General features: G+C 36.8%; 1 protein-coding gene across 5 annotated transcripts in view; it reads left to right on the top strand.

The window, feature by feature from the left end:
• LARP4B (La ribonucleoprotein 4B) overlaps window positions 1-15,335 on the top strand; it is a 53,378-nt gene extending 38,043 nt beyond the window's left edge. For 2 of the 5 annotated variants that reach the window (XM_085227054.1, XM_085227051.1), the window contains 7 exons: window positions 1,988-2,094; window positions 2,607-2,861; window positions 3,801-3,846; window positions 6,958-7,122; window positions 9,991-10,115; window positions 10,734-10,845; window positions 11,441-15,335. In XM_085227054.1, the coding sequence (XP_085083180.1) occupies window positions 1,988-2,094; window positions 2,607-2,861; window positions 3,801-3,846; window positions 6,958-7,122; window positions 9,991-10,115; window positions 10,734-10,845; window positions 11,441-11,722 (1,092 nt within the window). In that variant the 3' untranslated portion in view covers window positions 11,723-15,335. Of the gene's footprint in view, window positions 1-1,987; window positions 2,095-2,606; window positions 2,862-3,800; window positions 3,847-6,957; window positions 7,123-9,990; window positions 10,116-10,733; window positions 10,848-11,433 lie in introns of all 5 variants that reach the window. The other 3 variants (XM_085227050.1, XM_085227052.1, XM_085227053.1) reach the window with 2 other exon arrangements.
• Window positions 15,336-15,570: the final 235 nt, after the last annotated feature.

Raw genomic sequence — 15,570 nt, 5'->3', positions numbered from 1 at the left:
GATATTGGAGTAATCAGATGGCACTGATGCAGAAGATGGAGATTAACTGGTCACAGGTTCAAGCACAACACTGTGTGTATCTGCCTTATGTCATCCTGGAACTTTTCGTACCCCAAAAAGCTTAATAGTTCTGGCTTTTGGGAGAAGACTGAAAGCTTGCCAGTACTGAGGATCTGATACCTTTCTTAGTAAAAATAGAGAACTAACTAACAGAGCATTGTCTTCTGCTGTTTCAGCATGTTGTCATTAGTTGGATGCATTCCCCTTTGGCATTTGGCTGCGTTTTGTGTACACAGATGTAGTGTGATCTCTCTTGAACCTCTGTGGTGATTTTACACCAATAAGAAAGAGCTGTATATAAGAATAAATTATTTGTGAGGAGAATAGGGACCAAGAGGAAGCATGACACTTGCAATAATTTACTTGAGATGGGATTGCAGTTTGCATATAGACTTGTGTACACACGTACCATAAATTTCCATCCTCTTCTGCTTCATCATAAATGCTGTGACAGTCCTTCCTCATCTCTAATTTGAGATTCAATACACTGTATTCATGGAAATGGTTTTAATTCTGAAACTAGAGTATGGCAACATGGCTTCCAAATTTGAAAATTACGTACTACTTCATAAAGTACTTAATGCTATTTGAAGAAAAAGCTACATCATACTACTTGTGAAAACAGGTGTACGTATGAGGAATTGAGTGAGTTTTGTGCAGAAAGCAGATAAACACTTCTGGTATTGTTGGAAAATGAACATTTTCTCTCCAGAAAGATCATTCGTCCTTCTAAAGAAAGAAGGGATGTCTGTTGCTTTAAGCAACGAGTTAAACTTATTTTCCTTTTCTTCATTCAGTGCTTTTTCACCATTCTCTTTCAGTAGCTGTTTGCTTACTTCAAGTGAATTTTATGGTGTTCACGTTGTAAATATCAAAGCAGGAACCACTTCAAATCAATGTTTTGATAAAAGTTTGTTCTTTCATTAAACTCCTAAGTGCCTATTTTTGTAATGTAAGGTTGTGTTTGCTGTCATATAGGTTAGGCAAGCAGTAGTTTGGGATGGAAGCTTTGGTGTTTAATTTTTGTTTTCATTAATTAGTGATTTTTTCCGCCTGTTGCAAGAAATGTTGAATTAGCTTCAGGATCTGCTTGTAGGAAACTGAGTGCCAGCTGTTCTAGGTGTAGTCTCTGTCATCATTTAATTATATTTAGAAGGTACTGTGAAGTTTATTCCAGGGCATGATGTAAACATGAATTGAAAATGTGGTCTTAGTGTTCTGCATTTTATTTACGTGGAGAGAAACCAATGGCAAGCAATTGCTGTTACTATAGTAGTATTTGAGTACGTTTCATTTAGACTTGAAACAAAAGAGTGTGCTAGTGAGATTGGGGAAATTACTATGAACATGGTAAAATTGAGGTATCTTGTCAGTATGAGACGTTGGCATGTACCCACCCCCCAACAAATCTTTAGTAATGCTTTTTTTTTTTTTTTCTGGGAACAAGACAGTGAATCACATGTGGACTAAAATGGTACAAAGCACAGAATATCAGGTGCATATAACATCCACTTGCTCTCTCGGCTTTATATAGGTATCTTATGAAAGATAACTAGAATGAGTAACTGATGGAGAAGGTTTATATTAAGGAGTATTTTGCATATAAATAAGAAATATTTACAGATGCATATTAGAGAACAGATATGCTTCACAGTGTAGCATGAAATAGGAGCATTACTTACAGTTGAGAGCTTTGGCTCAGCGTTTTTCAGTGCTTCAAGCAAATCAGACTTGGAATGTGTGTAGTGGCAGTGTTCTCAAACAACGACACATCATTTAGTTACACTAAATGGGCACTGGGCAAATGCTCTGTTGCTGCTGGAGGCATTCTATTAAATACTTGTCGGTGCAAAAGGGTATAAAATAAAAGTTTAAAAGAAAATACTCAGTTTACTTTGATTACAAGTTTGTGTTGAATTTTTTTTAGGTAACACCATTTCCAAATACTGGATTTATCAATGGGTTCACATCTCCAACTTTCAAACCTGCTGCTTCTCCTCTGACTACACTCAGACAATATCCTCCCAGGAACAGGCAAGTACAGCTGTCTTTTAACACTGTACATACTGCTGAATTACCTGGCATGTGAGGCTTTAATCTGCTCATTTTAGAAATGCCATCTAACTAGAAAATTTTACAAGTGAACTTGATGCAAGGTTAAGTGATGCCAAAAGCCAGATGGTTTTGCTATTGTTAGCGAGGGTGCTGTTTCTAGATGAAATTATACCTGAAAGCTGGGAACTTGTCTGTTTAATATGTTTAACATATTCAGATAAAATAATTCTGAAAAATGGCAAGTAACCAGCAGGATTATTCATTTGGTATTTTCAGTTTCAAGTAGCTTTTAGTTACGCCACAGTTGAAAATACAGTGAAAAAGTTAATGCAGTAGTTCACAAGGCCTGTTAAAATGAGTATTGGTCATCCTTATAACTGAAATATACAACAGAGGACTGGCAATTTTGCTGCTTCTGAATTCTTTGTGTAGACTTAGTCCTCAGAAGACCTATCATAGTACGTATGTTGAAATGACTTTTGAATTTGTAGGAATCCTAGCAAGTCCCATATACGACATACAATACCCAGTGCAGAAAGGGGACCTGGGCTTCTAGACAGTCCTACCATATTCAACTTTTCTGCTGATCGTTTAATCAATGGCGTCAGGAGTCCACAGACGCGGCAGCCAGGACAAAACAGGACACGGATGCAGAATGCTACTACGAGTTACACCAAGAGGGAAGTAGGAACTGGACGGATGGAGCAGACCAGCGTTGACTCGTCTCCTGGTTTAGGTCGAGGAAGGTGAGTGTACCCTGTAGTTGTCTTCTGAAGTACACTGTCGTTGCTGCTTCTTTTAGTAAAGAAGAATGGTATTAATATTGTTCTCATTCTCATTTTAATCTGAGACTGGCTGTCCTTAAAGCTGAAATTTTGGAAAGCATTTCAGAGGATATCCTAAGTATAGAACAAATGCAAAGTGGAATTGCATACTTTCCTACCACTAATGACACCTGTTGAGCTATTTACACCCATACATCTAATTCTCTATACTTTATTGTCTATTTTAACTAAGTTTTTAGCATATTGTTTGACTTGGAAGCAGTTTGACCATTTCTTTGCTCACTGCAGCTTATTGTTAATACTTTCAGTTAAAAATGTAGAATTTTGCCCATATTAGATGTTCACAACATCAAAGATAGAGATCAGTATGAAGGGAGGAAGAAGGATTACATGCAGTTAGCAAAACGTATTGTTAAGCAGTTTGGAACAGAGGGTGAAACAGGAGCAGAAAACGGGAGTTGAAAATTGATAGCAACAATTCTGAGGATTTATCAGGTCTGTCTTCAGTTTTTTTGAAATACACTGCAGTTCTGTGCAGCGTTACTTAGGGTTGGCTGTGTTTTTTGTCTAATTTTGAGTCACTGAATTGGAAGAGTTGTTTGCAGATGATCCTGTGTTAGACTTCTGTTAATGTAAAATTCAGTGGGGGTTCTGTGCAGTTGATACTGGGATATACTTTTAACTCAGCAGTGTATCCTTACTCGAACATGATAGAAATCTGTATATTTATATTAATGAGCTTCCTAGAAATCTTTACCTAAAAGATCTTTACCTATTTTATTTTAAAATAAAGTTTTTTTCCTCTAGAACAAAGGTGAATGAAATTATAATTAGAACTAATTTCTCCTGTTTTCTACTCACATAAAGGCAAGGTTCTGATAACTGTTTTCTTTCCCTTAGGAAAAACTCATATGGCTACAGAAAGAAAAGGGAGGACAAGTTCACAGTGAGTTTTCATGATTGTATTCAACTATAATTCAAGTGCAGGGTAACAAGGCAATGTTATGGACGTTATATGGAATAGCAGATGAGATAAGCTATTGCCCAAGAACTATGTGACTGAAGATAGCAGCTCATTAAATTCAGATGAATTTATTGCATTTGGATATCAGAGATTATTTTCCTGACTTCTGGAATTAAGGGACAAAACTAAAATTGCCTTTTCATCATTGCAGTTAACTTTTGCCTTCCTGTTTTTTTTGTCATTGTGACTGTTCACAGAAGGCCAAGTCCTGAAGTTTCAAACACGTGAGATTTGACTCTCATTCATGTAGATCATGAAAAATATTTTATAGGTCAGGTCATAGAATGCATAGCTAGAATATTAGTTATGAAGTGGTCACTTCCGTTTGTTAAATGTAACACCTCTCCTTGCTTTTTCCCTTTCTATCCCAACTCTGAGGAGAGGAGTAAAATCTAGTTCCCCTTGCAATATGGACAAAAAGCTGGGTTTTTTTAGGAACCAAATTGTCATCTTTGTTGTTTATGGAGTGTGTAAGGTAGATTTTCCTTATGTAATTGGCACAGAGATGTTCAGGACCACTAATAGTACGCTTGAAATAGTACAACTTTTGTGAACTTAAATTCAAGGTGAATACCTAAGTAGTTTTGATGCTTGAAAAGGCTGGTTTGGATAGTGGGTAGAAGAAGAAAAATAAATTTTTGTAGGATTTAGTTCTTTACTTTTTGGCAATTCATTGTTTGCCACACCTTGTAAGACTTCATGAAGTCTTACTGGATTATTTTATTATTGATATTACAGTTTCAAAGTAAGATCACTTCAAGAGCTCTGACTGTATCTCAAAGGTCTGGAACAGTTGCATTTATGTATCGGTGCCTCCTGCTGTTGTGTAGCTTAATGGGGCGTGGATGAAAGGAACATCCGGGCTTTAGAAAGTATGAAAGGGCAAGTGGTTCCTTTTGGCTCTTGACAAACTTGTTAAAGCTAGTGAGATCAGATTACACATGGGGTTGTCAGTACTTATTTTTTCTGTGCTTTCAGAGCTACTTGATGCTTTTTCTATCAACTTCCCCCCCCCCTTTTTTCTTTTTCCTCTGAAAGAACAAGGAAGTAGTACAGGAATGACATATAAATGAACAGAAAGAGAGAGGATTACCTAGGACAGTTAGTGAACAGAGAGGCTCTTTGTAATCAACTGACTCTAAATATAAAGTTAAAACACCTTTAAAAACTGAAAGCATGATTTCTTTGGAGACCTACAGTTCCCTTTTCTCAGCAGCGGACTTTAACTGCAGCCTGTTTAGACATGTTCACTCTAGTCTTTTGGCCAACAAAACTTTAGTCTGTAGTGTCCAAAAATAGACCTTCAATAGAGATGAGAGCAGCTGAATACTCACAGCTGTGAACACTTTAGGTAGTGTATTCTGAAGTAAGAGATTGAGGTTTGACCCATTCCAGCTGTAGAAGCATTCGAATCTAGGATACTGTTTTGTGTGTAGTGGTTAATATGAAGGACACCACTACAAGGAGTTCTATTTGAAAGGAATTATGGCTGCTTCTCATTTTTAGAAAGAGCACTTGGGGTGGATTGCATGCTTGCTTGAGAAAGTGCATGAGCCTTCTTGATCAATTTGTATCTGAGGCCATAGACGTAAGACAACTACTCAACTTGTGTTAATTCAGCTTCAGAATTTTATGCAAGTGGAAGCCTAACTTACATTTAAGTTTTCCCTAGTCCCTCTAATTCAAGTCATCCATATATCCTGGCTACTTCCCTCTTAATTTGTCTTTTCAGGAGCGACTATTTAGAAGTATCTAGAAGTAGTATTTATTGCAGGACTTCAGTCCTGTTTAAGAAAATGAAGTGCTGTGATTTGAAATACTGTTCTATAAAGGAAAAATTTGTCCCTCTTAGGATTTGAGCTAGGAAAGCATAGTTTCTCCACACAACCCATTCATGGGTTATCTGACTTCTCATTTGCTCAGTCAGTAGCAGTTTGAGAGTTGCTGCTGTTCTTACCTCTGTCTGTATTCTTTCCCTACTTCTGAATGACTCGCATTTCTTCCGGCATAAAATGTACTAAGATGGGACCTTGAGGGTAGTTTTGTATCTATTGCTCTTCATGAAAAGGAAGAGCGTAGAAAGAAAGCAATGCAACACCTTTCCTATTCTATGTTCAGAAGTATTGTTCTCACATTCAGACCATATTAGCAATGTACCAGTAACTGTTTTCCATCTCAAGATAGGAAGCATCTTAAAGATCACTTTGCTTTTACTGTTCTGAAACAGAGATCTTAGCACAGTTGGGACACAGTCCCTTTTTTGGTTAAATGACATAGACAAAGTTAGTGGATAACTTCAGTTGAAGCACATAGCAAAAGGAATTTTAGTTTTTCAATGTGGATAACAGATACAAATCCTTGCAAGCAGTCTTCGTAAGTGGACTTTTGCCTATGATACTCATTTAACTCTTTAAGTAGTGCACGTTTTAACCCTATAATGTATTTGTATGGGATGTTGTTTTTCCTCTTAGATCTAGTTAGAATAATTCTGTGCTTCAAAAATAATTCTATGCTTGTATTTGCATTTTTCATATTGATGAAATTGGATGAAAATTGTCTTCATCTGCACTACAGACAAAGCATGCTATCTTGACGTTTCTTAGCGTATCTAAACATGATTAAGATTCTCTTTAACTCTTGTCTTTCTTCTAGAAAGTTACCAACTGCACATAAATGGACTTGATATTTTCATTTTGTCCTGGTATCCAGCACAATCTATTTTCCTGCGTCAGTGTAGCATCTACCTTGAAGGAAGCGTCAGGAAGAAGGCTTAACTATACCAGTAGTGCTAAAGTTTAAGCATTTGAAATTTTTAAGGCTTCCAGACCATCCCACTTAAAATATAATGAAATATTTTAAGAGCACCAATGGAAGATGAATTCCTGGGTACTGTGTGGTTTTCTTGGGAAGTGAGGCGGGATGGGCCTCTTTAGGGCCTTGCAGATATAAATCAAAAGCAAAATGTCATTGAATCCTATGTCCTTCCTGTCTGTAATCCATTGTGGTAACCTCAATATGTTATTTCTATTCCAGAGAGGCCAAACACAGTCTCCACCACCCCCAAAACCTCCATCTCCTAGCTTCGAATTGGGTTTATCTAGCTTTCCTCCATTACCTGGGGCTGCTGGCAATTTAAAGACCGAAGACCTTTTTGAAAACAGACTGTCCAATGTGGTAATAGGAACGTCAAAAGAAAGAGTGAGTAGCCAGTGTTCATTTTTTGGGGGGAAACAGAATGAACAGAATTTCATACTACTTGTTTCTTCAAATTTGGTGTACTGTACGTAGAAGTTTGCAGTTTTGCGTGGGTCATGAGAAGAGCAGAAAAGCTCCTCCCTCAAAAAAAAAACAAAAAAAAAAAAACAGCTGTTAAAATGTTAAAATGTAGCTGCTTTCCACTCTTACCTGAGGATTTGTTGGGATATTCTTTCTGAGAAGGGGTAGAGTTTGTGTACCAGCATAAGTAGATATTAATAGCAGAGATCAGAAAATGAGCTCTTTACTGATGCTCATGGTTTTTTTGATAGACCTAAAAAATATATGGTAAATTTTCCTCCTATTCGGAAGTCTTGCGTGTGAAACATTTTCAAGTGACGAACTCCTAAGCACTGAAATATAAAGAAGCTGCCTGCATAATCTTAGTATATTAGACATCATCACTGGAACAAGAACAGATATCAAAACAAGCTGGATCCAAGAGTTGTCATGTTGCTCAGTAAGATAAAAATACACCAGAATGATTTGGCAATCAAATGTTGCTCTGTAGGGGTAGTAGAAATGCAGTTGAAAATTAACGTTCGATGGTTGTTCTTAGATTTCTTTCTTAGAACTGCCTCTACTACACCCATCTGTGTGTGTCAGTATGTTCTCCATCAAGAGTGATACAACCCTGTGTGCTATGGAACAGATAGCAGAAGCTTTCTTAGCCTGCACTATTTTGCTCGCTCTAGTGTTAACTTAGACTGCAGAAAGATTTATTTTTTTTTCTTGGTGCCCAGGGTTGTTAGGGAGGGCATTTTGTTGTACAGGAAAGGGGAAGTAGCAGGGCAGCCTCCATCCAAAGGAGATCATGTGGACAAGTTATTATGTCTCTTGATGAGAAAAGAGGCAGCAACATTCCAAGGCTGTGTTTAGGGGTAATATGCAGAGTAGTGCCATGATAAGAGCGCTGTTTAACTTAGTGTCAGCCAGTAATCCAGATTGTGATTTCTTCTCGTGATTTGTGCATGTGTAAATATTTTAACAGCATTATTTATGAAGTGACTTCTATTATATTTCGGGTTTTAAACATAATTCCAACACCTACTATTGCTACTACAGTGTAAAGCACACAGTTCCTATGGATCTATTACTTGCTTTGCACTGTTCTTAATGTGATGTATTTGCACCTATCCCTTGTAAAGGCAGTCTTAATATCAGGCAGACACTGTTTATACTACCACAGTGCTCTATCAAATATCGTGGTTTCTTTTTCTGCCTTGCATGAGTTAATGACTGTACCACTGTGTCGAAGAGAGGGATTGCACTCTTTCCTTGTTGGCATGAATAAGATAGCAGTAACTGGCTCCAAAGAGCAGTTGTGCTCTATAAGTAAGGCTAATGCTGGAATCTTGCCAATTTACACAGGGAACTTTTCTTCTTAATCTGAACAATTTTTATTTTGCATGATGAAGAGTGAACGGATGCTGATGTAGATTTATGCAGCTCTACTTTTGTTACAGACCAGCAAGACCTGTGTACAGAAGCAGAGAGAAGTTATGTGCTATAATTCCCAGCAGTTGTTATCCGGACTTACTATCTTTCTCATCTTTGCTTTGTAGTGCTCTTTTAGTAGCTCTGGGGAATAGGGGGTGTTAATCATCACACATTTTCTAACTGGGGAACTGGAGCTCTATCAGATCAGGGGCTGAGTTTTTTGGCCTAAAAACTGCACTTGCGTGTCTGCTTCACTTGAACCTGTTCTCACGTAACCATGTAGCTGTGTGTTTCAATGAATTGGAGCCAGAACGCTCAGCAACTTGCAGTTTCAAGCCTTGGAAAATACTATCATAGCGAGTAAACCAACAGAAGCTGTTCTTTTATTTCTAAACGTCTACTTTTTAATGTTCTACTTTGACTTCAGATAAAGCAGGGCTAGATCCAGTGCAGTAATGTATACTGCTTGATTTAAGCATCATCAAATGCTATTTTCTTTTCTAGCAGTGACTAAAGGAGTTTGTTTTGTGACCTTTGTATGCTGACTGGCCTTAGGAGGAGGTGGATGGTGTTTTGTTCCTTCTGTGCCTGTGTTCTGCCTACCACTGTTATCTCTTCTTTCTAGCAATAATGCTAGTTTTAGAATCAATCAGATCAGAAGCAGTACAAAACCCAGTGCTGTTTAAAAAATAAGTGAAATGGTTAAAATGTTAGAAATATTTCAAGCTACAAGAAATCTTATTTCTTTTTTCTTTTTTGTGACAATTTAAAGTTGTGTGTGTCGTGAATCTATTTGGCCTTTATCTGGAAGCATGATATCACTTGACGTTAAGAAAACCTTTGCAGAGCTACAGAAAAAGCCTCTTCTGCTTGTTAGCAAATTGCAATATAATCATAAGAAAAGGGACTTCCAGGTCATATCCTAGTTAGAAAAAACTTCATTTTCTTAGGATTGTTTGGGTTTTAGCACCAGTTATTGAGATGATTGGTAACATTAACTCTAAAACTTTGCGGGAGTCAATTTCTAGTGCATAATGCCAGGAGACTTTTGTTGTAGTAAGTAAACTATGAGATGTAAACAGATGCAAAGACTACCTTGTCACCATCATGTGCATAATTCTCTCTGGATTTTATTATCCAGAGATGTTCAAGAAGGAAATATGCTTCAGACTTCTGTGAAAGAGCCATAGTGTGATTTGTGTTTCTGAATAATTGTAAGGGGAAAAAAAATAGTTCTAGTCAGTACATTGAACCCTTTTGGATCTTCCTTTAGTTAGTTTACGTTTTTAACATGTAAACTGTTTGCCTGAAAGTTAATGCAATCCACAAACCATATTAATTAGTACTATGATTGCCTCTTTTCTCCTTCAGAACATTAATGTGGATGCAAGTACAAACACTACTCCATCGGGAATTCCTCGCGAGCCACTGTTGCCAGCTGCTTCTACATTGCCCAGGACGTTTGAAAGGTCTCCTTCACCACCCCAGTCTTCTGAGTAAGAATTTAACTGTGTATATCTAAGCATGACTCTGTCATGTTTGCATTTTCAATCATCAGGAGGCCAAATGTAACACTGTAAACAGCTATTAAAATATTGGGAAAATGTTTTTTTATTTAATTTCTGAATTGTGTTACTATAATGATTCAGACTTAAGTCAACAGACAAAAGTTTAACATTGTATTTTAATCTTGACAAGTATTAAAAAGAAAAATCTTCAAAAGTCTTACTGTCTTGTATTTAGGTAGCCTCGAAGCATAGAGTAAATGCATGATCCTGTGGGTAGTATCATTGTTCTCACAATAAAGTTTTCATTAAGTCCTGATTTGAAATCTGCAAGTCATATTCAGATGTTTGAGTAACAGGAGTAAAATAACTGAATGCCAAATGCTATTAGAATATCCCAAATAGTAGATTGTGTCAAGTTCCATGCTAACTTCTGTTTATAATTTTATAATATTTTTAAAAGGAATGCTAATCGTAGCTGTAACTTGCTGGCACGCTCTATCTAATGTTGTAGTCGTAGTCAGATACAGTTCTAGAGCCTTTCTTAGATTGATCATTTGTCCTCAAGTTTCAGTTCTCTTCACTTTGTTCCTGCTGGATGCTTTACAGGGACTCCAAGGTTGTGGATAAACAGCAGAGAGAGACACAGAGTACAGAAAGGCTTTCTTCTTCGACACTCAGTACTGCATGTAAATCGGTACAAGTCAATGGCGCTGCCATAGTAAGTGATCTTATTATTTCACTTAATGATCCAGTTTGATGCCTTTAACAGAATATTGCTTCTATTGCTATCCAGTGCTGCTAAATCATGAACCGAGAATCCTTAAATCACAGCCTAACCTTGTGATTTATTGCACAAGTATTAATAAACCCTAAAGTGTTGCTAAAAACAGAGCTATGTCAAAAATCAGTCTATGATAATGGCCTGCGATTATTGTAGTTCTGCAGTTAAATATTCAAGATGACTTCTGAAGTTCTACCTGAACACTCTTCTTATTCAGAAGTAACCTCTAGTTAGAAGTATTAATGTTTTTGATATTTAAGCCGAAGTGTTCACACTCTTTCAGTTGTTTTAGAGTTTACTTGAATTGGAATTCTTGTTCTATCACAGTATCCCATTTTCTGAAGTACTGTGTTGTATTTAACTTGTCTCTTGCTCCTGTTTTCTGTACTACTGTAAACTTCATATTCAAACTCTTATCTGCATATTTAAGCGCAGCAGTTGCTTGTGACAAAATATTTTACCTTTCATGACTTAAATGATATTTCCTCTGGAGGCTTTATCTCTGCTGTCCTGTTTGCTATTGGTTTCACAGGAACTGCGAAAACCTAGTTATGCAGAAATTTGCCAGAGAACAACTAAGGATCCTCCTGCATTGCAACCACAGAAAGAACAGAAGCCAAACACTGTAGCATGTGGGAAAGAAGAAAAAAAGCCCACAGAAACAATAGAGAAAAACAGAGAACCTCCTCCTGCAAAGTCACATCCGGGACAACCCAAAGACCAGAGAAGACAGTCAGGACGCAGATCGTCCCCTCCAGCTGTTGGCAAACGCTTAAATAAAGAACAGAGTACCCCTCCAAAATCTCCACAGTGAAACTAGCACCTGGGAGGGATTCAAAGAGGTCTGCTTCCCACAAATTAAACCCATGTTCCCACTAAGATACCTGAGAATGAGTTGCTGGTTAGGAGCTTGCAGTGATACTAGGCATATAACAATGCCTGCAAGTTATTTTTCTGTGAAATACTTTTTCCCCTCTTGAACAAACATTCTATTTTTTCTGGATATTTCTGGATAGTTGTTCTAAACCTTACGTTTAGGTTGGTGCTTAATTGGAGGTGAAGCTTAGTGTGATTATTTTTTTCAGGATGTAAAATATTTGTCTTTAAAAAAAAAAAAAAAAAGAATCAACTTTTTATTAAGCCTCTCTGTGGCTGTGTGAGTGCAAGCTCTGTATAGTGAGTTTTTTCTAAACTGTTAAGCAGAAATGTGCTGCTGCAATATTTTTAATAAACTGGTCTGCAAGTACATATCTAAAGTGTCCAAAAGACTGATAACGGCAGCTAGTGTGTAGAGTGCAAGAAGTAGGTATATTTTACAAATTAGTATGTGACCTTGATTTTTTTTTTTATTGGGCTGCTGTACTAAACGTCAGCAAATGAACTTGCACTTTTAGGTTAAACAAGTAGTTGTTTCTAGCATTTTTAAAAATCTAATCTTTTTTTGATGTTTTGCACACACAGAATGAATCCCACGGAGCACCATGGCAGTCTTTCTAAAACACTTTATTTTGACTTACTGCAAGCGAGTAACCATCTTCTCACTCCAGAATAAAACTGATATTATAATTTGCAAATACAAAGCACATTGTGAATAGAAAGAACTAAGTCTGTGAGCTTCTATGGTGGTGAAGCCTACTAGTGGATGTTATCAGGAGAAAGCACTGTAGCCTTCTTGTGATAACCTTAGCTTCCCTGTGCTTGTAAGGGAGTTAGCTGAGTCAGTGCTGTATGTTCTGGTTACCCCTGTGCTCTGTGTAGACTTTTTCTTTTTTAAATTCTGCCCCAAGTGCTCTTTGAAAGAGTTCATATCTTAGTCAGCTTCGTGTTGACGCCTTCCTGTAACTACAAGCATTGGCATACAGGTTGAAATTTTTCAAGACGTGAGATAATGGTGTTTGTTTTGTGTGGTGGAGGAAGAGATCCCTGATATTTACCTCTGGGATGAGGTTTCTCACACTTATTTACTTTAGAAGTGATGCGCTTTCTGAAGGACAAGGATGCACTAAATTAGCAAGTTTCTAATAAAGTTGAATATAAATTATTTTTGTTTCAAAAATGCCTAAAGCTTTTCTTTAAGTGTTTAAACTGCAGGAAGTTCAGACTAAACTCATTCCTGCTGACTATGACAGTACAGTTTATTCCACAAAAATGTTTATTTAAACAACTGATTTTTTAAAGAATTATTTCCATCCAATATTTAAAGACTTGAATTTTATTTAAACTTGAAAATGACTTTGCCTTAACTTTTGTACAAGACAGCTTAGAGTTAATGAGGTCTGACCCCATTGAGGGTTAGCGTGAGTGGAATACAGAATTACTCAGTTACAGTATGTATCTATTGTCACTGGTCTTACTGGGTAAACATACTGTAGTACAGGAACTAGCAGCAGTTTTTGTAATATACCTTAAAGATCTTAAACAGTTGATCTTTTTCAGATTGTTGAAAAATCTGTAAATGCAAATAGTCAATACTGTATTAAATATGTGCACTTGGAAGTGTGTGCTTTGCTTGTACAGTTGTAAATAATCAGAACATATAAAAAGGTACCCTAAAGAAAAAATCTGATAAAAATTATTGATATTATAAATGTTGCTGTTGAGCTGGATGTAGATAAACTAAATGTTGTGGTTTGAATATTACTTTAATTTGTTGTTTTTTCTTTTCCTTATTTTATTCTGGTGTGCTGAACTGACTCTGCCTCTTCACTGCAAAAGGGAAATGGAACGAAAGTCTTATTTGAAAGCCCTCGAGTGTTTTCCGAACCCTCTAAAAAGTGATTTAACCAATTCAGAAGTGTTCTGCAATGTAAATAGTGAATCTTAGCAGTGAAGCTGTAATTTTAAGTCATTAATAAAAAATGAAATGGAATTGGGAAAAAAATTTTAGACTGCTAAGGAAAATATACACGGAAGCTTACTTGTCTGCTTTCAAGAATATCAGTGCTTTCCTCAGCATATGATTCATAGAACTGTAAAGTAACTTTAGAGGTAACTTCTGACAAATTTCCTGTTAGGAGCATCAATCGGTAACTAGTTGACCTTTAAATCCAGCCTGTTGTACGCTGCGGAATTGGTTGAAATAGGGCACGCTGGAACCCATTGATTTTCCTTGTTTAAAAAGCACACTTTGTGAATACTGTGGAAGGAGATAGGACTCTTGACAACATCACCAAAACAGCTCAACTAGTTCTGTCATTGGATTTTGATGCGCTTATCCTTTCCCCGGTGGCAGTGAAAGTGGTAGCTAGATTTGTGTATGGTTAAGGCTGGCTGTATGGTTCGTTTTGTTTGTCTGCTGAAAGTGAAGGGCTTACCAGCTGCAAACAATCACAAGTGGTTACTTACAGACTGTGTACAGCTAGTCATAATGCTCAATTGGTACATAAGGTAATCTCTTGAGACCAGCAGGATGTGTTGTGCTGTTCTAATGTATTCTGCTGCCATTTGTGCTAGGTCAATACACTGTAATTACTGCTTACCCAGCAACAATCTGTTGCATCAAAAGTTTAAATCTTCCTCTGACGTGGTTTTTATAGCTTTAAAAAAAAAAAAAAAAAAAGAAAAAAGAAAGAAAGAAAAAGAAAAAAGAAATAAGAAAAAGTGACATGCCAAATAGCTGTGTAATGTACAACTTATCCTACTGCATTTTACTTTGGAGATTTTTTTTCCACTGAATGACAAAATGGAGTTTTCGGAATAGAGTTGTGAAGTTGCATGCAGACTGTTGCTACAGTGTATAGCGATGTTAAGATGTGGCTTTTAAATGGAAAAACCTCCCAAAAGCAGTAGCTGAATTAAAGGTCTGAGGATGCAGTAATTAAAATTGGCATTTTACCTTGTAGGATTATGTGGTGCTGTTTTTCATTTTGAAAGCAAGTTAAATGGGATCTGAGACTCTTCAAGGAATGAAAAGAAAATAAAACCAACAAAAGTTGCTTTTTAAACTTAAATCTTGTTTCAGACCAGACCCCCTGCTGACATTTGTCACTTGCCACATGGCAATGTTTTACGTTGCTGCATTATCCTTTTAAAGACTTAAGCAGTTGTCACAGAAAGGCCCTTGTTTGAGTGTGGTGCAGTGTATCACAAGCAACAGCTGACTGTAATGGTGCATACCTATCTCTGTATCTCCTTCAGCTAGTACAGTTAGGGATTTCATGTGCTTTGTAACCTATTACACTAATAGCAGCAGACAATCGAAGATTTCCAAGGAGACCTAACAGCTGCCAATTCGTGAAATACAAGTGTAATATGGAAGCCTTCTTGAGGGTTTTTGTTTTTGTTCTTCTTCCATCAAGACTGGAATCAAGCTTACATGTAAACTATCAGTAATTTAAGTTTCCTTTTGTGTCATAAAATGTAAAACTGTCTAATTTGAAAAAAAAAAAATGTAGGTTATGAAAAATAAAGATTTAGGCACTGTTGAATTCCTGATTTTTTTTAATTAAACCTTTCTCCAGTAGTTCTTAATTATGTTTTGTCTTTTGCTCCCATTTTTGGAACTTGCATATTTCCTATTTTGGGGGGAAAAAATGCTTATTGTCCTGTTCAGCACAGCTGTTGCAATCATCACCTCAGGCTATGTAGCTGCAGAAACTCCTGTAGTGTGACTGGTAGAGGCAGCAGTACCTATTTGTGTGTGCTGAATATGATTAACTTGAG

The sequence above is a fragment of the Meleagris gallopavo genome, chromosome 6 (assembly GCF_905368555.1).
Source record: "Meleagris gallopavo chromosome 6, MGAL_WU_HG_1.1, whole genome shotgun sequence".
NCBI lineage: Eukaryota > Metazoa > Chordata > Aves > Galliformes > Phasianidae > Meleagris > Meleagris gallopavo.
Note: the sequence above shows the minus strand (reverse complement) of the source record. Positions and strands in the feature narration are given on the sequence as shown.